At 45.9% G+C, this 21,651-nt stretch overlaps 8 protein-coding genes across 8 annotated transcripts; 4 read left to right on the top strand and 4 right to left on the bottom strand.

Moving 5' to 3' along the window:
* Window positions 1–539: 539 nt before the first annotated feature.
* AOL_s00076g532 (uncharacterized protein) lies at window positions 540–2,285 on the top strand (the record flags this gene model as incomplete). The annotated part of the gene is made up of 2 exons (XM_011123084.1): window positions 540–1,121; window positions 1,215–2,285. 2 exons carry the CDS (start codon window positions 540–542, stop codon window positions 2,283–2,285), a joined length of 1,653 nt encoding a protein of 550 aa, XP_011121386.1.
* Window positions 2,286–5,992: 3,707 nt separating this feature from the next.
* On the top strand, window positions 5,993–7,436 carry AOL_s00076g531 (uncharacterized protein; the record flags this gene model as incomplete). The annotated part of the gene is made up of 2 exons (XM_011123083.1): window positions 5,993–6,406; window positions 6,483–7,436. The coding sequence occupies 2 exons, from the start codon at window positions 5,993–5,995 to the stop codon at window positions 7,434–7,436; spliced, it is 1,368 nt and encodes a 455-aa protein (XP_011121385.1).
* A 1,446-nt stretch (window positions 7,437–8,882) lies between these two features.
* On the top strand, window positions 8,883–11,442 carry AOL_s00076g530 (uncharacterized protein; the record flags this gene model as incomplete). Its single annotated transcript, XM_011123082.1, has 4 exons — window positions 8,883–9,361; window positions 9,452–9,549; window positions 9,619–10,502; window positions 10,570–11,442. The coding sequence occupies 4 exons, from the start codon at window positions 8,883–8,885 to the stop codon at window positions 11,440–11,442; spliced, it is 2,334 nt and encodes a 777-aa protein (XP_011121384.1).
* Window positions 11,443–11,622: 180 nt separating this feature from the next.
* On the bottom strand, window positions 11,623–12,838 carry AOL_s00076g529 (uncharacterized protein; the record flags this gene model as incomplete). The annotated part of the gene is made up of 2 exons (XM_011123081.1): window positions 11,623–12,630; window positions 12,716–12,838. 2 exons carry the CDS (start codon window positions 12,836–12,838, stop codon window positions 11,623–11,625), a joined length of 1,131 nt encoding a protein of 376 aa, XP_011121383.1.
* Window positions 12,839–13,416: 578 nt separating this feature from the next.
* On the top strand, window positions 13,417–14,641 carry AOL_s00076g528 (uncharacterized protein; the record flags this gene model as incomplete). The annotated part of the gene is made up of 2 exons (XM_011123080.1): window positions 13,417–14,397; window positions 14,474–14,641. The coding sequence occupies 2 exons, from the start codon at window positions 13,417–13,419 to the stop codon at window positions 14,639–14,641; spliced, it is 1,149 nt and encodes a 382-aa protein (XP_011121382.1).
* A 206-nt stretch (window positions 14,642–14,847) lies between these two features.
* AOL_s00076g527 (uncharacterized protein) lies at window positions 14,848–16,042 on the bottom strand (the record flags this gene model as incomplete). Its single annotated transcript, XM_011123079.1, has 3 exons — window positions 14,848–15,611; window positions 15,674–15,940; window positions 16,027–16,042. 3 exons carry the CDS (start codon window positions 16,040–16,042, stop codon window positions 14,848–14,850), a joined length of 1,047 nt encoding a protein of 348 aa, XP_011121381.1.
* Window positions 16,043–17,133: 1,091 nt separating this feature from the next.
* Window positions 17,134–18,666, bottom strand: AOL_s00076g526 (uncharacterized protein; the record flags this gene model as incomplete). Its single annotated transcript, XM_011123078.1, has 1 exon — window positions 17,134–18,666. One exon carries the CDS (start codon window positions 18,664–18,666, stop codon window positions 17,134–17,136), a length of 1,533 nt encoding a protein of 510 aa, XP_011121380.1.
* A 324-nt stretch (window positions 18,667–18,990) lies between these two features.
* Window positions 18,991–21,451, bottom strand: AOL_s00076g525 (uncharacterized protein; the record flags this gene model as incomplete). The annotated part of the gene is made up of 6 exons (XM_011123077.1): window positions 18,991–19,424; window positions 19,483–19,610; window positions 19,663–19,766; window positions 19,832–20,245; window positions 20,309–20,452; window positions 20,510–21,451. 6 exons carry the CDS (start codon window positions 21,449–21,451, stop codon window positions 18,991–18,993), a joined length of 2,166 nt encoding a protein of 721 aa, XP_011121379.1.
* Window positions 21,452–21,651: the final 200 nt, after the last annotated feature.

The raw sequence follows: 21,651 nt of genomic DNA, 5'->3' as shown, positions 1-21,651 counted from the left end.
CGATGAGGTGATTCTGGCTAGCGGGAAATAGTTTTCCTGCCCACCCTTTCAGTTTACCTGACCAGGGCTGAAGAAAGCCCCAAAACCAGGATACCTGCCTTCAAAAGCTTGCGTGGGGAGACCTTTTGGCTGGTCAAAAGGGCACATGGACAATGCCAGTTCTGCTCTGCACCTTTGAAACCGGTATAATCGGTATAAACGGCAGCATTCCAAGTGGAGAAAATTTCAGGGGCGATAATAGTTTATATTAAATCGACACTTTTAAGTAATATAGGCAGGCCCCACCGAGATAAAGAGGGTTAATCAGTGCTTGGCCTGCATGGTACGACCTTTCTATTGCAACTATCTCTGCGCTGCGATTGTCAAGTCGTACGTTCGTCGATGAAATCCGTTATTCCAGTTCTCTTGGTCTGCATTTACTGGACCTTGCTGCTGAGGCGGTAGGCTGCGTTTCCGCTCGCTTCTATCCTTTATTTCCTTTCGATCCTTTTTTAAAACGTTTAAAACGAGAACTCGGCCCACGCCGCTTTTTTTCCAGAATGGATTCTGTAAAGGAACTACCCGATTTATTCAAGAACTCATCGCCTACCACGATGCGTCGGTTGCGGACTTCCTTCTTAGCGTTTTGCTTGACGACGCTGGCGGTGTCGATGTATCTTCTTTGGAACTATGGAGCCACTCTTCCTCGTGTCTTCCATGGCATTGAAGACGTCGATGACAGCGTCCAAGGAGGTGTTTCTGTTGATCCAGCCGCGACGAATACTCAGAGTATCGATATCACATCATTATCAACATCAATCGTCGCCCCAGAGTCCTCGTCAGTTCCCGCGCAAGACTCTCAGTCAGATAAGGGAGCTGGATTAGATGAATCAGGCTCGACACATCTTCCGTATTTCGATCTTGTCTGGTGGCTTCGTTCAATTGGTCGTTTCCCCGGAGAACCTTTAATCTTTATGATTGCCAGCAACGCCGAGATGGCCTTAACCTTCAACATGCACGAGACATTTGAAAAGTACGGGAATGAAAATAACTTCTTTGTATTGTGTCTAGAGAAGGCATGTCTTGATGCCCCAGAGATTTTCACTTACGATGTTGTCGGTATGAATAAGAACTCTGTCAAGGTAAGGAAAGCCCTTTCATTCCGATCCGAGCTCTTGTAGAACCTGTCGGTCCCCAACACAATTAAGCCGTTTTTTTAACTAAGATTCTTGTAGATTGCTGCAAGCGCCCAACTGTTGAGGGAAAGGTTTAGCTTCGTCTTCATAGACCCTGATGTCTATCTTACGGGATCTATTGACCCATTTAGCGTTATGCTACCGTTGAGCGATCCCGACTGGGACATTCAGTTTTTCCCAGGCCCTGCCAGGGGAGCAAAGGGAATAGACGCCAGCTTCTTCTACGCCCGACCAAATGAACCAACCAAGGAATTCTTCAAAAGAGTAAAAAAGAACTGGAAGGAATCCGGGGACCAGGATCTCAACAGTCTTATGAACGTCATGGCTTTTGAGATGTTCAGCGGAGACGGAACTTTGAAGATGAAGATCCTTGGTTCTAAAGAGTTCAGAGGTTGGGGGGACATGATCGAATGGGAATCAAAGAACTATAACAACTACGCTGCTATGAATATCATTCAGAATGAAACTGCGGTCGTCCATATGACATGTGTCGAACCTAGTCTTCGCAGCTACATCGCAAGGAACTTTGGCGCTTGGTATGATGTTGAAAGTTACTACAGTGGAAAACGCAAATTCCTAGCAGTAAAGGGGTTGGAAGGCGACGCATCTCACGCTTCGAAGATAATCGGGTTCGCCGCCAAAGTCGCCATGGACAGCTATCGAACGCTCATCTTTCCGTCATCCGCTATTTTAACCCAAGCTAGAAAGAACGCGCAAACAGGGGCGTCGGACTACGTAACCGTTCCCGAATTTCCAGCTTATAGAATCGTCAACCCGTCCAGCTTGTACCCTCTAAGCCTACGCCTTGTGGAAGCTACGTATTTAAACAACAGGGCACGGTATACGGATGAGCATTTGACCGAAGATACGATAATAATGGGCAACGGCCATTCAGCTAAAGATCCGACTACTGGAAAACCAGTGGTCGTCAAGACTGTTCTCGATAAAGCGAAAGTCGACATTATCTGGCTAGACATGGGCAGCGGAAGGTGGTGGGATCTCGACGCCTCCGGTGCAATGGCTTCATACACTAGGGAGGTGCAGAATGTCATCAAAACGTGCAGCAATGCCAACGAGGAATTCTTCGAATGCGACAAGAGATGCATATAAAGCTATTTTTTATTTGGTTAGGGATTTTTCTTTTCTTTTCATATGGGTCATTTTCGGGCATTTTTAGCGATATATTTCTTTTATTTGTTCTAGAGGCTAGAGGGACTACCAAAAAACATAATGTTCATAGAGAAAGGCACGCAATGAATCAAGCATAAACACAAATGGCTACTATTCCGCGGGGAGGGCCTTCTTAGAACCCTCCCTCAATTATTCTTACTGTCATTTGTTACGGAAGCTGGCCTAGCCGTTGAGACCCACGGATGTGTGCTTCCTACTTCTGTGATTTGCCAACGAATGCTAAGTATTTACTCGAATGTGCAGGATTTTTGCTTACGATATAATATGCTCATCTGTACTTTCATGGATCCACCTCGTTTCTCGAAGAAAGTCTGTGCCATGTTAAAGTTCAATTGCATTAATTGACAATAATGTATCCGTGAAGAGAAGTGAAAGGTGATCGCCTCATAGAATACCAAAAACCCGGATAAACCTGTTGACTAGGAAGGACATCCTACTGGCTTCACGCTGCATTCTACTGTGTGGTACGTCTGCTGAAACACCACCTAAAGTGCTATCATCCAGGTTTGTTGAAGCTCATGTGATAGGAAAATCAAGGTTGTGCAAGGGGGACACCAAACACGCCATTGAGAGGAGGTGGTCATAGCGTCTTTTGGAAGGACCTGAATGGTGGGTCTCCACTGGACTTGCACGTATTGAGGCAGGGGCAGCAAGGGTTTAAGTTCGGATCAAACCGTGCAGGGCGACTTGCGAGAATATGAGTTTTCGCGGTCGCGTTCTTCAGCAGCTTGGTGAGACTAGAACTTGACATCCTGCGGTTCCTTGTATTCTCCTCTGCTTCGTGTAATTTAATAACCGTGTTCGTAAATTTGAGGATAATTTGGTTCAATTACTACATCTTAAAACTACCGAACAGTCCATTAATCCTCGAATAGTCTGCAGTCGCCAGTTGCATTGTGATTTCATTCGTTCGACCGTAGCAGCATTGAGTGTGGCCTTCAGGACGGTAAAGGACTAAACAACTTACCCAATTCTGAGCGAAGGTCAGCTGTCGTATTAATGGAGTTAAGAGAAAACCCTCAAAGAACAAATTGTTTCCTTCGCTCGGGGGGTTAACCTACATTTGTAGAAGATACTTTAGTGGTTCACATCAATTCATCACTTGAATTCTTCAAGTGTTAAACCCTAATTTGTGAGCACAGCCCCCCAATCCAAAAGCCATGTCGCTGGTTCAGTCCTTACTAGGTTCTTGATGCAGTATCAACGGAAAACCTGGAAATACAAAAGCGACAAACCAGGAACACACCGACTGGACTATATCGCAGGCTGTTATCACCAGACACCAGTCGTCATCAGGGACCACGGTTTTTGAGCTTTCTTCCTGCGGTGCTGCAGGGACCGGGGGAGTAATCAATTGTGTCTGGATGCAACGCAATCAACCATGGGACTACGGTTGAATTTAAGACCCCAAGTCCTTAATGCTCTGGACTATGTATGTGGATGGAATAGTGGGTTCTGTTATAGGTTCTGACTTTTGGGGCGGTAGTGCACTTTGGGCTGCGAAGAAGAGATAGTATAGCCGATTCCGTTCTGTAAGAATGGCCGTGCGGAGAAGCGTTATATTTTGGAGCTCCGACAATATCGGCTTCCCGAAAATATATCGCCACCGTTAATGTCTTATTCTTCAATAAAGTTATATCTCTTCGTCAGCCAAGAATAACGACTTTTAATATCGATCGATAAGGATGTAATGATGAAATATTAGAATTACCTGATAGAGTTATCAAATACTGAAAGGCATCGAATCATTCTGCCCACAATTGTATCGACGTACGGGCGAATACGGACTCTAAACCTTCTCAGGAAATCTTGAAGCTTTGCTATCTACGCATGCAAGACATATTTGATAATACAAATGTGAAAATTCTCGACTTTTAAAATTTTTGGCGCCCCATTGTCGGATTTTCTCTCGGCAGATGTTCCTCGAACTCCTCACCCTAAGGTCAGAGCTGAATATTGGGGCCTGTGCGGAAGCTTTACACTAACCGTAAATGGAAAGCTTCGAGAAGAATTTTCACCATGGTAGACCTTCTAGCGCCTTTTTCTAGAGCATTTTATTGGGTGCTGCCTTTATTGTGTTTCCCCTCAGCCAGGGATCTAGAATCTCCACATATCTCGAAGTGAGACCTCAAGGCCTCGAGGCCGACATTGCCTCCGGCGGTTAAGCTTTTTACTGTAACGTCGTGAGCTCATACACATTATCAGACGGAACGGAGACTTGGTCGGTCGACAGGAGAAAATAGGAGCCAAAGGCAAAGACTTATAACGACGAAACCAGAAGTGTCGTGAGTCTGTGGGGTCTAGTCGTCGAAAGTGGGGAAGCGAGAGGTTGGAGACGAAGCTAAATTAATTCCCTGTGTTACATCAAAATAATCCCACAACGTCTGTAGATATGTGTTGGTTTACTGAAGATGTAAATTGATTTGGCTGTTCGATATACATGATTATTGCATCGTTGTATTCCGTAGTCACATCTCATGGTATATTTAGTATATGTATACATGATCCTCGCTTCACGTTCATGTGCATGTAATTAAGCACCTCCAAAAATCTACAGATCAGCGCAGAGATCAATATTCTATACACGGGAGGACATCGCATGATTTCAATATCGCTGGTGGTACAAGTCTCCGGCCTAGCGGGTATGACATGTCGACATCTCATTGTGCATCCTAACTACCGCATGGACGAGGATAACTCCATGATCCCCAATTGCTTTGTGCCTGGTCTCGAGGCTACCATTCGCTGCAGGATTCGGAGGCCAACCCGGACTTGTCGAAGATTGGCAACAGCCTAGCCAAGATCGCAGAAAATGTTTCCGCGCTTGCGACCTTTTGGGCATGGGTTTTTCTTTCATTCTCGATATTATCGGGTTTCAGTCTCGGTAGCTAATTCGGCGGTTTCCACAACTTTATCTTAGGTCGAAATGGGTACCATTGTTAAGCGATAGTTCGCCAAAGTTACCATTCGACACATTGTAATCGTGGGTCGTCAACCAAAGATAGCTAAGCCTTTCGACAGAGTTTTCGGGGCTTTTTAGTGTGATGCATGCTGCATGGGCCAGGGACTAAGGAATCAACTACCTGTTTCCTTATCCTGCATCTGGGGAACTCTCCCACATGGCCACCACCACTACTATCTTCATGATGGCAACTGAGTTTTCCTGAGACTTTGGGGTTTTTTGGGGTTGCGGGGGACCCAAACGACCTTCGACTAACAGAGGGTAGCGTAGGCCGCTACACCTGGGGATGGTGACTTCTAGTTTCTCCGGCCGACGATAATTTCCCCAATCAAGGAGGTGGTACTGATATCATGACGATGTATAAAATGACCCTCAATTTCTCGCATGGTATCTTTTTTTTTCTCCATCAGCATCGGCAACAGCGGCTCTTCTCGGGATTGCAACATTGGCTTTATAGGACGTATTTGGTTTTAAAATCCTATATATTATTTCTATAAATCTATATAGGGACCTCGAGTCTTCCAGTACAAAAGCCCGTCAATCCGATTTCAGGCAGACGTGCTGCTTCCTAATCCGTCGCCCTTCTCGAGATCAACATTCCGCGCACATATATAAGCCTTATACCAACACAGTCCATTTATCTTCTAATAGATATATCTCAACAATGGCTGGAGGTGTCCCAATTGTTGCGCGCGCAGCCGCGAGCGATAGAGAATTGACTGGTGCAGCGGCATTGACTCTTAGACAGTCCTTGCTTCCATGCGCTCTTGTTACTACTCTTTTCTTCCTCTGGGGTTTCGCATACGGCCTTCTAGATGTTTTGAACGCCCATTTCCAGAGTGCTTTAGGCATCACAAAGAGTCAGAGCTCTGCCCTGCAGGGTGCATACTTTGGCGCATACTTCTTGTTCCCTCTGCTCTTTGGTGGGCCAATATTGCGACGATTCGGTTACAAGGTTACTTTCATGACTGGCCTTATCATCTTTGGTATTGGATGCTTTTGTTTTTGGCCCTCTGGTATCTACTCGTCTTTTGGTGGGTTCTGCGGGTCCATGGCTATTGTTGGATGGGGTCTGTCGGTAAGTAAACTCGAAATATCCGCAATGAAATTGTAATTTCTTATAGTGGAAGCATAAAATTAATGGGTTATTCTAGACACTCGAAGTATCGGCGAATCCATACCTTGCAACTTGCGGTCCTCCAAAGTATTCCGAAATCAGACTATCAACTGCTCAGGCTGTCCAGGCTACTGGAACCGTCGTCGCACCAGTTCTCGGCTCCTATGTCTTCTTCAAGAATACTGAGGATCTTAACTCTCTCAAGAACGTCCAATGGGTCTATCTCGGTGTTGGAGTATTCGTCTTCTGTCTTGCTTTCGCATTCTTCTTCGCCCCAATCCCAGAGATTACCGATGCGGATATGGAACTCCAAGCCACTTCTGATGAGCTCTCCCAGGAAGTCGAACCTTTGAGGAAGCAAATTACTCTTTTCTGGGGTGTTGCAGCTCAATTCTGCTACGTCGGTGCCCAATGCGCAGTTGCAGGTTTCTTCATCAACTACACTCTCGAAACCGGCCGTGATCATGCAACTTCTGCAAATCTTCTCGCCGTCGCTCAAGGTCTCTTCGCCATTGGTCGTTTCGCCGGTGCCGCAATGATGAAATTCGTCAAGCCTCGTTATGTTCTTCTTACTTTCCTCATCGGAACATGCGTTTTCTCCATACTGTCCATGAACATCGGAGGAACAGCAGGTCTTTCATTCCTCAACGTCGTCTTCTTTTTCGAGTCATGCTGTTTCCCACTTATCTTTACTCTCGCTATCAAGAAGCTCGGTCGTCATACTAAAATCGGTGCTTCTTTCCTCGTTTCTTCGATCTCCGGTGGAGCCGTTTGGCCACAAATCCTCGCACAGGTTGCAGACCGTAAATCGACCCATTTTGCTATGCTGGTCCCATTTATCGGATTTGCTTTGGCGACTACTTTCCCAGTTTACGTCAATCTATTCCAGAGGGATCGCATGGACATCGCATTCGAGACAGTTACGCCTGCACGCGACGTGGAAGAGAGGAGCATCGACGACGAAAAGGTTCACGTTTCTATGAAGGAGTAAAAATGAGATATTTATTGTATAGCCGGTTGAGCCAGCGTTGATTGTTCCGCTGAGCTTTTCTTTTTAAATATCCATCGAGACTAGGGGCTAGGAATTTATGAGCTATGAGCGGTTAGCGGATTTCCTTTTTAGTTATGATATGATCGAAGGGTTAGTGAACGTTTTGTATATATCTCTCATACTATATATATTTCCTGTTTAGATCCTAGGCCGAATTGCATTTAGCCATAGTCTATACACCATGAATTTATCGATAGATCTACTATCTGTCATTTCTACCTATGCTTTATCTTAAAATAAACTCGATAAGTAGTTCTCATTTGTAGGCTTAAGTACCCGATCCCCATAAAGATACATACAATTCGAGCACCGGTATTTCACTATTTATAAATTAGTTGATATCGATATCGATACCCCCCTTCTAAAGCCTTGTCTACTATTGAAACCATACAATTCCCACCAGCAATACAATGCAATGCTGTGTAACACAAGTTTTCTAGAGCGACGTCGCGACGATATAATCCAAAAACGTCAGCTTCAATCGAAGCTAATCGGCGAATCAAATATATACTTCTCTTGGGCCTAAATATGGAAATCATATACCAGAAAACGGCTGTTATCCGCCTGCCAGACTACCCCCGTCCTACCGCTTCCCGTCATTTTCCTTCCTATCGGCCTTCGGGAACGTCATCCCGTCTACAACACTCCAACCAAAAACCACACGCTCAACTCATTCCGGCGGTCCCTGCGCCAGACCTTTCCTTCTTCGCCCCACACCACCATACGTCATCCTGCGTCTTCTTTTCGCCCAGAAGAAAAGAGAAAAAAAATCCTGTGAGCTGAACAGTACATGTACATGAACCCGCGCTGCTGGAATGCAGGTCTTTCTATATTCGTAGAAAAGAAACCCTGGGGGAGAACATTAACCCCCCAGTATGCATATGTATGTAAGTACTTACATCTGCTGTTTCCAAGGAAGTGCTTGTGGGCAAAAGTGTCAAAGAAAAAAGCTTAGGGTGATGGTGGAATTTCTGCAGTTTGAAGGGATCCGCTCCCTTGTACCGTCTCCGCTTTTTTGGCCGGTTCCTTGGGTGCGGTTTTGGTGAGAGACTATCTATAGATACTTCCTTTTAAGTACATTCTGGTTGCATATTTATTCTAACCGCATACCGTCATTTCGTGTACTTTTTAGATCTTTGTTTTTTCTGTTTCCTCAGCTTTCGGGTTTTTTCCCCTTCTCCCTCTCCCTCCTTTGCGGGGAGGCACCTTCGCTAAACTACTACTTACCCATCTTGTGATATTTTAGACACGACAACGCTGCCAAACATTGCATTCCAACCCATTTTTAAACGACCTCAACCATCATCTCACAAATGAATCGGTAGCACAGGCGGGAAAATAAACCTAGCACACCAAAAAAAAAAAAATAATCGAAAAAAAAAAGAAATGAACGACGCAGGCGCCGACGAGGCCATTAAAGATCTGGCTGAGTCCCACGCAAGAGAACCCGACCTCAACCGATTCCTTTCTCCCACATATAATCACAACAACAAGCGGTCCTCACGTCCTAACAGTGAGACGAGTTCTGTTAATAGTGTTCCGACACAGAGTTCTCAGAAGGACAATGTAGGAATAGGACCGTCAAGGCCGCCACATAGGACGTCTTGTTTTTGGGAGAGATTTAGTCATGATTCGAGAGAAGACGAGGAAGAGGAAGTTGAAAATGTGAGGAGAAGTAGGAGTGGGGATGCTGGGCTGGAGACAAGGGGTCCTGACACTAGAAATGGAAGTACAAATTCTAGCTCACCGATGAGGGAAGTTGAAGGAGATTTGGCGGGGCCAAATGTGGGTGGGGATGAGGAAGAGAATATTAGAGAGCTTCAAGAGATGGAGAGAAAGGGAGAAGAAGATGAGCAACTACCCGGGTAAGGCTATACTAACTCGAAACTACAGGCTATGATTGTGATATGTGAAGAAAATAAGCTAAATGCTAATTTACAAATTTGATGTTATAGGGTGTACTTTTTTCTAAGCACGGCGTTCCCTTTAATCTCAGCAACATTAGGACCTATAGCGAATGTAACGTCAATCTGTGCCTTAGCCGTGCCCTGGAGTGAGTAAGATACATTTCATTAGCATATATATCAAAGTAAACGAATTATGACTAATGAATTCCTTACAGGAGTTTATATTCCTCCAAACTCGTTCTCCCCGCTTGACGACAGTTATAAAATCTCGGACCCTACTTGGTCGTTAGCCCTAAACGCTGTGTCCCTTGCCTGCGGGTTTGCAGCAAACATAATACTCCTCCTAAACTTGTCCAGGCGCATACGATCCGCACATCTCCAACCTATCACAATCACCCTCTGGTACTTAGCTTCATTTTTACTTATCGCCCTCCTAGCCTGTTACCGCCAATATTTGTATTCCGTCCCTCGAGAAAATCACACTTGGAGCCAAGCATTCTATTATGGCATCATCGCCGCATCACTATACTTCCTTATTGCGACACTTCTAGTCGGGAATTATATTGGCGTATTAACTGGGAAATATGCGAAACAGTTCACCTTGACGATAGCGCAGCGCACGTTAATGTTACAAACTATGAGCCTGATGGGGTGGTTATGCCTCGGCGCTGGTGTTTTTGCAAAACTTGAGGGATGGGCGTATCTCGACGGAATTTACTTTTGTGATACGACGTTTTTGGTCATAGGGCTGGGGGATTATACGCTTACCACGAAAGCCGGACGAGCTCTGTTATTCCCGTATGCTACGATTGGGATTGTAACTGTTGGTTTGATCGTTAGTAGTATTCGAGGGTTGGTTTTAGAACGAGGGAAGAGGAAAGTGAGAAGAAGGCTTTTAGAAAAGCAGAGAGAAGTCATTGTTGACGGTGGGGAGCACGGTGTGGTGGATAGAGCTGAAAGCCAGAAAGAAAGGTTCGAGCTTATGAGAAAAGTGCAGGATAGGGCGGACAGAAAGAGGAAGTGGATGAGCTTGTGTACGTCTGTAACGTTCTTCTTGGTATTTTGGCTTGGTGGGGCGTTTGTGTTTATGGAAGCAGAGGTAAGCTAAAAACCCTCATAACTCTATAACAGTTCAAGGAGCTTATATTTGAGTCGTATATGTACAGAAAGACCAGAAATGGACATACTTTCAATCACTATACTTCTGCTACACCACAATTCTGACAATTGGATATGGCGATTTTACCCCGACGTCGAACTCTGCAAAACCATTCTTCGTCATATGGACTCTTCTCGCAGTTCCAATGATGACTATACTCGTCTCTAACCTCGGCGATACCATCATCGTTATTATCAAGAATGTGACCTTATGGCTAGGCGAATGGACAATCTTACCCGAAGAAAAGCTGCCCGATCTGGGTGGCCGGAATCGATGGCTCAAGACAGAAACGCAGAGGCGACGACAACGGAGGATACAAGGGTCAGAGAAATTTCAACAAGCACAAAGAGAGCGGGAAGAACAGAGACACCGAGAATTAAGAGATGACGACGAGGAGGACATTGAAGAAAAGAGGGCATTGGAACGGATAGGGACCGGGCTGATCAACCGAGAGGGAAAGGAGCGTGATACTGGGAGTGGGGAAGAGCGGAATAAAAGGTTATTCCATGATCTGGCCTTTTCGATCCAGAAACTTATGCCAGACCTTGCCAGCAATTCGCCCAAACAATATGGTTACGAAGAATGGTCTAGCTACCTGAAACTCATTAATATGCAAGACCCGAGGTCGAGGATCCAACCGGCACCAAGAGTTGGCGAGGCGGGAGTTGAAAGACACCCAAAAGATGACTGGCTGGGGGAAAATAGTCCGTTGATGAGTAGACAAAGTGAAACAGAATGGCTGCTCACAAGACTATGCAGCCGGTTAGAAGCGTGCTTAAGAGAAGAGAGGGACAATGAAAAGAAGAAGAGGAAAGGGAAAGCCAGAATTGAAGGCCTTGATATCGGCGGGGATTCAGCCGAAATATTTAAATCTACCTAAGGAAGTACATAAGAGAGCGCTGGCTCGACTCTATTGCATTGTAATCACATATAATTAATAACTTGGGGTCATTTAACGAACTCTGAACCAATTATCCAAACGCCTCAAATGTATCGTTGTATATGTTTACTGAGGATAAATGCTGGTCTGAAAACACTTAAGGTGCTGCTCTATAAAATCTCATAGCGAAGCCCTGTGAGCCTCCTGCTGGGGCACTCCGATACCCCCCATGGTCCTCGCGATGTGTCCTGGATCAGCTAGGACCACATCCATTTCTTTTTTCGTTCGTACCAATGTCATCCCGGCCATGGCTGTTCCATTCAAATTCAAGCCTGGACATTTGATTGCAACTCCATCCACAACTGCACCGCTCTCCTCGTCTTGGTCAACCACATATACAGTCTCCGTGGTTCTTGGTAAAATCCCCATCCACCCTTTTGTGAATGCCATGTTGTAACTAAATGATACATCGACATCCATCGGTCTCTGCATCGTCAAAATTGAGTCCCATTGTTTATCTACCTCTCTGAGCACAACATCTGCAGGTGTCGTGGGATGTAATAGAGTGTATTCTGCCAACGATAGTAGAGTGGAGTACATTCCCCATAATTCCTCTGGTTTGCAGCCTTCGTGTATCTTCATAAGGTAATGCTTATACATGACTTTACTTTGATACCGAACCTTCAGGTCTCCAACCTTACTTTCCACTACACCACTCTCGCCGGGGTTTGCATCAAATATCTGCTTCGCCCAGAGTCCGTCCATTTCTGGCTGTGTTAACGGTATAAATTGTAAATGACGATGCGGTTGGCTGGCTCCAGACTCCTTCCCGCTGTTGAAGAACCCATATAAACATTGATGTTCTCCCGCTTCATCGTGTACCCCCGTTTGGTCATTGTTATCACTCTCCCAACCCTTTAGGACACTTAGAACTGCTTCTAGATCGCCCACTGTTAGAGGACACCCCTGTTTCTCGAACTCGGTGGTCGCTAAAATAAAATGACCGGGAATAACCGGGAATTTATTTAGAACGAGATAATGTGAACGAGGGACAGCTGTGACATAGAGAGCTGGGTTTGGGGGCAAGAAGGGATTTGATTTTGGAGTTGGGTTTGGAGGGGTAGAATGGGATGGATTATGTGCGGCCATGGGTTTTTTGAGAAGGTTTGGAGCATATCGGATTTCATACTGTTGAACAAGTAAAGTTCTCAATGTTAGTAACTTATTGTAATGAAAATCAAAATAGATGAGATAAAGAAGGTCGGTTTCATACATTTATTCCATCGTGAGCTATGTTATGAACTTCGATCTCGGCGAATGTTAATGCTCCGGCCTTTAGCGCCCGTTTATATGTCGTGAACACTAACGAACGCAGGGACTGGATCGAGGCAGCCATTGCGATACGTTACGACTCCACCGATTTCCGCGGGGCTTAAGCTTCTAGTTAAGTTTGAGAGCATATAAATCCGCGAGACTCAATTGATCAAAATCGATCAATGTAATTGAAGTGTACGCGCGGGCTGTCCATGTCCTGGCGTGCAGCAACTGGTGGGGCTCAAGAAGTTTGAAAACCGACTAGCTCGGAATTCGGTAACAATTGACATGATCTCATTGCAATGCCATGCATTCTCAACACCAGACAATAACACACTAACTCCGAACTGCCAGCCACATTCCTCAGGTCCACACGGAAAAGCTCCGTCGATGGAATGCAGTTCTTCAGCTGTCTGGAGACCAGGCCGCGTAGTCTTTGTCGGGGTTCTTAGTGGTGTTTTCTGCAGCCAAGTAACCAATCAGCTTGACGTCACCGCCCAGGCTGCTGGGCCGCCAGTGTTATATAAAGCCCCTCTTTACCCCGCTATTATTATTTTTTTCCGCTGCTTGAATCACCAAAATTAATCTCCATTACGCCAAAAATCCTTCTGTTTAGGTTCTTTTGAAAATTTTCAATTAAAACCTTTCTTTTTATTCAAGATGTCTTACGATCGTGATAATTCTTACGGCGGAAGCGGTGGTGGTTACGGACGGGACGACGGTGGACGTCGAAATGACGACCACAACAGACGTGATGATAACTACGGACGTCGTGATGATGACCGCCGCGATGACAGACGTGATGATAGACGCGATGACCGTCGAAATGACGGCGGTTATGGTGGTGGTAACTCTGGATATGGCGGCTCCGGTGGCGGTGGATCATATGGCTCCGGTGGGAACTCAGGCTACAGTGGCTCTGGGGGTAACTCTGGATATGGCGGCTCTGGAGGCAATTCTGGCTACGGTGGCTCCGGAGGCTCCGGAGGCAATTCCGGATATGGTGGTTCCGGAGGAAACTCTGGATACGGCGGCTCTGGTGGTAACTCTGGATATAGTGGTTCGGGCGGCAACTCTGGATATGGCGGTCGTGATGACCGAGACTCAGACCGTCGAGACCATGGAGGCTCTGGATCCTACGGCCGGGACGACAGACGGGACGACCGTCGTGATGACCGCCGCGATGACCGACGGGATGACCGTAGAGACAACCACGGAAACTCAGAATATCGTCGTCCACAAGGTAGCGGCACCCACGGATACGACGATGACAGCGATGACGACTTCGAACAAGCCAAGAAGACAGCAAAGAAGCAATCTGGCAAGCAAGACAAAGACGATGATGAAGAGACCAGCCTTTTCTCTACTGCCTTGAGTTTCTTGAGCGATAAGAAAAAGAACAAGAAGATCAACACCGATGACTTCGATGAAGACAGGGTCGTCAAGGCTCACAAGAATACCTATGGAAGCAATAGCAATAGCAGCAGCAACAATGATTCCGGTACTATTGGTGCCGCCGCAGCTATGGAGGCATTAAAGATGTTCAGTGGCAGCGGTAGCAGCAGTGGCGGTGGAAAACAGGACAAGAACCAACTTATTGGACTTGCCATGAGTCAAGCTGCAAAGATGATGTCTGGAAAGGTATGATATACGTTCTTAACCTTTCTGTCTTCTCAATCAATACGAAAATAGTGCTAACATCCTATTGCTCGTCTAGCCGCAAGAAGAGAAGCAAAGTGCCGTTAACCAGGCCGCTGAAATGGCTCTCAAGATGTACTTGAAGAGTGGAAAGGATAGTAGTTCATCCGGTGGCAACAGTAGCAGCAGTGGTGGTCTCGGTGCCGGTGACTTGCTCGGACTTGCGTCCAAGTTCCTTTCGAAATAAATTCAATTGCGCAAGATGGAAATCACGAATTGCATGATTAATGAATATGTTGGATTATGATTAATATTGCAAACCGCAAAGCTTTAAAGCCTGCACGGTGAAATGACTAAGACTAAGAATCAAGTTTTATTCAAGTGCTACATCCAAACGTACTCTATTTCTACTACCGTGTCAGATCTAGTGTATACTCTTCGTTGACTTCGATATTAGTTAAATACCCCCATCCACCGACTTGCCTCTTCTAATTGGTTCAAGGCTACCTTCGCCCCCTCTAACATCCATGCAGTTGAAAATAAACAATGACCATACCCACTATGAATCTGAACTCGGGTATCAACCCCCAGCTCTTTCATTCTCTCTGCAAACAACAATTGCCCATCTCTTAAAACATCCATACCATAAGCTTCATGATAAACCTTAGGAAACTGCTTAAGGGATTCATCGTCTAGTGCAACCAACGGACTGAAATACTTATCCGCCTCAGGTGGTGAATTCCTCCATGCGATATATCGATCTACATCGACAGCAGTTACGAACGGCGCATCTTTATTCTGTACAATGCTGGTTCCTTGATCGCTCGAAATCTTTTCTGTTGGGAAAAGATGTACATCAACGGCCGGAAGTCCATGCAAGAAGAGTCCCTTGATTACGCCGGTCCGCTTATTCTCGATATCGATAATTGCGCAAGCGCTTGCAATCTGCGCCCCCGCTGAAGTACCATACAGATAGACCTTCTCAGTGTCAAATTCTGGAATGCCCCAGCTCTTGAGTTGATCCTGCAGTTTGTTATCAGCTGCGTGAAGAACGGCGCGGTACACTCCATAGCTATCGTCCTGAGGAGTGTTATATGGATTTTCGGGACAGAATCTATAGCCAACGTTGATGACGGTAACGTTATGGCTAGCGTACCAGAGACAATGGGGGTGGCCGAATTCGAGGTTTCCACCGACCCAACCGCCACCGTGGAAGTCTGCTTCCAATATTAATATGATTTCACATTTCGGGGTTATTGCTGGTGAATCATTCACTTACGAAATAAGATAGAGGGTAGTTGATTCCCAGCTGCAGCCCTCGCAGCTTCATTTGGTGTATAAATTCTCACCGGGATCAGAGTTCCATCGCGGATTGGGATTTCAGTATCATTGGTCTCACAGTCCTTGGGACCAGAATAGAGGGTGTTTGGGAATGTAGCCAAGTTATCTAGGACTCGACGGTAATCTTCGAGACTATAGTTTGCAGAGTCGTCTCTCGGTATAAGTTTAAGCATCTGCTCAAACTCAGGAGCGATTTTACTATATTCTATTTTTCCTCTTGTTAGAAACTCGGAATTAAAATACTTCGCAAATATATCGATATAGGCAGCTATAACCTCAGGGGATCTTTACCTGTGTAAGATGTCATTTTGTGATTTTGTGAAGTATGTATGTACTAGTAGTTTAATTATCACTAGTGAAATTGGTATAGAACTAAGGTATCTGGATCCAAATATATCGACTCGAGTATAGAATATGAAATTTACAAGCTTGATCGAATTGCTGAAAAGATCTCTCTACAGTTCTCCTATGGTCCTACCCAGGCCTGCTTTTATACCAAGAAGTGGGGCCATAATGAAACCCCTGGCATACAGCTCAACGTGATCAACTCGATCCGAGGCTGCGCAAACCGCGGCGATGTCTATAGGCACAATACTGCGATTTCTGATCCGTATTGCATGATTTATCCTATAGGTCACCTACGCGGTGTCGCGGATATACAATATGGTTACAGATTTAGAACCTAGCATTGATTTTTTGCGTTCAGACGTCTAACGTCCCGAACTGGAAAATATTTACACCCGGATACTAAGGACCAATATCCGTCTATGATCTCATAAGTATTCAGCGACGGAAATGGAATGCGCAGCTGTGGAATTTCCAATTAATATTATGGGACTTGTAATTTGTAATATTTGAGAGCGTGATTCGTTTATTAAGACTAGGTCACGATCACTCGTTTTGCTGCGTTCGGCACCCGTCTGTCAACTAGACTAGCCAGGAGCTTGATGTTAGATGCATGCGCATGCAAAACCGTAGTCAGTGTTTGGGCCCTGGCGGTAGTGATGTCTCCCTGTAAGATGGGGAAGCTGAAGGAGTTTAGCCGAAGGCCAGAAGTTCTCCCGGCCGAAACGTTTACCGGCCGAATTGCAGGTGGGCTTCCATATGAAAATAAAGAATAAACCGGCACGATTAATAATTTGAAGGGTTTTACAATCCTTTAAGATGGGGAGAACCTTAGATAGTAATTGTTTGGGTCCGACATTTCTCTTATGCGTCGGTGTTAACAGGCTTTCCGCCTTACTTCTTAGGTTGTCATCTTCGAAATCAAATAAAGCGCTAAACCGAAAAACCAAAATCTGAGCCTAAGCTCCAAGATAAAATGCCTGATCCAAATAATACACCGTCCGTGAAGATGATATCGGAACACTCTTCCTATCGGGCGAGATATGTTATGCGTCATATCTCATTGCTAAATCCAATATTACCTCTCAGACCTCTCCAATTGACATTCCTCTTTTTCCTGGCTGTTTCCTCTTCCGGTAGAAGGTCCTTGAGCTGCTCAAGCAGTTTATCCACCTCCTCTAGTTTGGCTTCTGCATAAGTTGCATCCTTATTTGTTTCAGCGCTTGTCGTCCTCTCTGCATCTTCAGCGGCTGCTTCCCACACCCTTGCAAGCTCCAAGCTCCCATGGAAAGGATTAGAATTTCCGTCATGAACTTCTCTATGCTGTATCCTGACACCCCCACCCCCAAAGTTATCCAACAATTGACTTTCGCTTCTCAGTTTTCCCATTACCCCTTCCAATTCTCTGGCTGCTACATTATTGCCTTCCTTAATGGCCTTCATGAGTTCTCCTAGCTCATCCATTCTCTCCTTCCAATAACCTAGCTCTCCTATGGCCCCTAGCAGCTCTGGTAACTCGCCTCTCCCCAAACCAGGCCCTGAATTTGCCGTATTACTCCTTTCACGGCCCAGTTTTTGTGGGATCGGCTCCTTTTTGATCGGTTGGCTTGCTAGTAAGAACGCATGCAGCATTCGTTCTCTGCTCTCGACATAGTCTTCATAGACTCTTTTGATCTCTGCTAGTTCCTCGTCCAGGTCAAAATCTTCGTCTCCATGAACCATACCCAAAACTTTGCCTTTCCTTGGGGTTGCGCTTCCTTCCCCTGCCAGTCTTAGCTGCTCATCAAGCCATATCTCCAACTCTGCCTTAGCGGCCACCATACCCGCTGTTTTCACTTCCTCGGGTATGTTGGCCATATCGACCTCCTTAACCCTCTCCTTTACCTCTCCCAGTAACCTTTTCTCCTCATCCAGCCGTCTCTTTGCGTCTACAACCGCCTTCTCAAGCGGTAGCAAAGACTCTTCATCCCCTCCAGAAGCTCCACCGGCTTGATCCTTCCCCGCTAATGGTCCACCGGGTGGTGCAGGTGGCAACTGTTGATTATGCACCACAAACACACCAGCCAGCGATTTATTCTTCCCTTGTGCCAACGCTGTAATCTTTTGCTGGTACTTCCCTAGCACCGTCAATTGCGACAATACTCTTCTAAACTCTAAAACCTGGTCATATGTCTGTGTCCAATCTGTAGGTAACGGTGTGACACCGGTACTAATCTTTCGACTATGAGAACGGATATGTGACGGTGTCTGTGGCTGCTGTTGCTGCTGCTGGGGAAATATTGCGGATTTTGTAGTGGCATCTGAATCGCTGACGGGCAGTTTGATATCGGCTGTTAATTCGGCCCATTGTTTGCGTAATCGCAAGTTTTCGACGGCGGCATTGTAGTATGCTTTTCGTGTGCCGGTTAAGGTGCGCACAGCGCGTTGGGCACTAAGTGAGGGTGTAGGGGAGGTCGAAGAAGCGATTAGAGTCGTAAGAGTAGAGGAGAGATGTCGCCGAATGAGATTTACTTCGGAGGTAGGGTGTATGAAGGGAGATAAAGCGGATTCGACGGCGGGGAGAACGGGGAGGTTTGGTTGGGACATCGCCAGGTAGTTGGGAGATCAGAGGTTGTGGGTTAATTGGGGGAACGGCGGGTTATCTCGAGGGAGCTTGGGATGTTCAATGGGCAGAAATACCACAGACAACGCGCGCAAAACGTCTGGATTCATGAACAAATATCGAATGGTCAAAACTTCACGATGATATTAAGAAAACGGTTAAGCTTATAATTACTAAGATAGAGTGAACGGCCGCAAAATAGTATATACATAACCGCTAAACAAGCTTCAAAGCATGTGATGAATAATGCGTGCATGCTAAACTGGATATCCTGACAATATATCAACAAAGAAATTTAATGGAAACAATTACTGCAGCTCCACGCTCACTGCGCCATAACTGATGCCTTTATACACCAGCTCGAATGTCATATACCCGGCTCTTAATGTCATATCCACTCGATACGCACATGTAAATATCTTTTTCATAAACCCATAATCTACGTCAAAAATCCTCTTGCTTTGATTTGTCAGATCCGCGGTCAATTTACATAGGATTTTGACTCGGGGTGTCATTCTCATAGGTGGGAAATCATCCTCACAAACGACGATGGTATCGACCCATGGCGTAGTTTTTCGGAAAGTGCGGTGGAACTGCTGTGATATCTTTTTATCATCGGAGATTTCGGCACCTTTGTAGACAAACCAGGAGATTTGGTTACGTGCCATCTTTAGGCCGGTGAGAGGGTCAAAGAAGGCATCTTCCTCGAGATGTTGGCCCGGAATGAAATGGGCGATCATAACTATTCAAATTGTTAAATCAGTATACCTTCGTAAATTGGGAGTTGGGAGAAGACTTACGGGTTCCATAATGCTTTCGGCACTTTCGTATCCACATCGCGCGAGTCGGGTCACCAATGCTGCCAACCTGCTGGGGGGCTGAAAGGTCTATTCCTCTTATCACACCACCTTTTACTACTGCGACATCACTATTGCTTTGTTAGCTAAGCGGAATGAATGAACTGCCGGTCGAACACTTACCCATCCTTTGGCTGTAGAACATTAATTCCTTGCGGTTTAGCCCATGCGACGACCCGGTTGTATAAATAAGGTGACTGCCCAAACCCTCCGACTAACAGAATTTGCTATTCAAATTTGGTCAGCTTTCTCAGTTTCAGCTCTACTACCGAATGATCGTAGAAATACATACCCTATTGCTGGCCGTCTTATCCACGTGCGCGATCTGTCGAACTTGTTCCGCGATCAATTCAATAACTTTATCAATCACTGGATCAAACAGCGACCGCATCTCTGCTCTTGTGATCTCGAATTCGCCATCCACAACTCTAGCCTCAGGAATATTATCTCGTCCAGGTACAATCACCGAATAGGTGTCCTGGTCTTCTCTATCCCGGAAGCCGCATTTTACTTCTTCGAAGTTTCGCATTACACGCTGACGTTGAGCAACCCGTAAACTATCGTAGTGCGTGCCCATTCGTGTTTTGAAGAAGTCTTCGAAAGATTGGTCAATGTAGCTGCTACCGCAGGTATCACCGCTACCAACAACGGCTTCATCAACTTCGAGACGAGGATGAATGCGGCGGATGTTGTAAGATATTAAATCCTAGGATACATTTATTTTAGCATTCAAAAGAACCAGCATAGGGTGTTATATTGCTGGACTTACGACGGTACCGCCTCCGGCATCGCAAACAATGATCTTATCCCCGACGTTTGCCGATGTCTCTGAAGATCTTAGAGTATATAAAGCTGCAGCCTCTGGCTCTGTGCACAAATTCAATGTATGGTTTGTTGCAAATCCCGCTCGCTCCTATCCTCTAGTTAGTATTTGCTGTCGCCTTAGTTGAAATGCACATAAAATACATACTGCCGCCCTCTTTGTCCTCGCGCAAGCTTGTTCATTCCAAACCGCTGGAATCGTCAAAACAAAATCCACCTGTGTGATATCCATAACCGCCTTGCCCCTCTGCACGTGTAGCTGGGCAATAGCATGTTGATACACCGCGCTCAAAAAGTCTGCAACAACGTCTTCGATAGTCTTCCCAGGTGGAAGATCACACAGCCCTGCTATTTCCTCGTCCGGGTATTCTAGGAATAACTTAAACCACTTGAGAATTGAGAGTGTAGGCTGAATATCGTAACCCCACGAGAACGGACCACCCGTAGTCGGATAAGCGATTTCAGTAGGAACTTGGGAAAGAGCGCGGGTGCCGCAGTTGGGCCAGTTTTGGATTATAGATATCTGTGGCTCTCCAGGGGTTGTATCTGCAAATGCGAGACCTGAATATGTTGTTCCGAAGTCTAAGGCGACTATGATTTTGTGTCGTCCGTACTGTGCGCCAGGTGCCGGACCTGCGAAGTTTTGGACTTGGAATGTCTGCCCCGCCTGTGGTGCTGCGTTTTGCATAAATGCTGGGTTCCCCTGAGGGTGGTACTGTTGGACCGGCGGTACCCCCATACCAAGAGGAGGTGCCTGCTGTTGCGGAGCATGCTGAAACTGTTGGTGCTGTTGAAATCCCGTATTTTGGGGAGAAAATTGAGGATGTGCTTGTGCTTGAAATTGCTGCTGCTGGAATTGCTGCTGTGGTGGTTGCTGTTGAAATTGGAGATTCGGCGGAGCTGCTGGTTGGGGGGGGAAAGGTACTTTCTGGTCGTATGGATTTGCGTAGTTCGCGGGCCCCTGGTTAACGGGCTGTTGATATCCCGGCTGTGACTGACCTGACCATTGGGGTGATATTGGAGTAGCTTGGGTTTGAGGTTGTTGATATTGATTGAAAGCTGGATTTCCAGCCTGCTGAGAGGCATACATTGTCGTATATGTATATGTATATGTATATGTATGCGAGGTTCGGATATCACTGGCTGGGTAAAATCAATCAAGATCCAGATATCGATAATCCGGGGGTAGCTCAGATCTACTTCTAAACTTAGGTACAGGAATATATACGAGAAGTTACGTAGGAAAGAATGTCGAGAAAACAAAAAGAATTAGAAAGGGTAAATACGACG

This window comes from Orbilia oligospora (assembly GCF_000225545.1).
Source record: "Orbilia oligospora ATCC 24927 unplaced genomic scaffold scaffold00076, whole genome shotgun sequence".
NCBI classification, from domain to species: domain Eukaryota; kingdom Fungi; phylum Ascomycota; class Orbiliomycetes; order Orbiliales; family Orbiliaceae; genus Orbilia; species Orbilia oligospora.
Note: the sequence above shows the minus strand (reverse complement) of the source record. Positions and strands in the feature narration are given on the sequence as shown.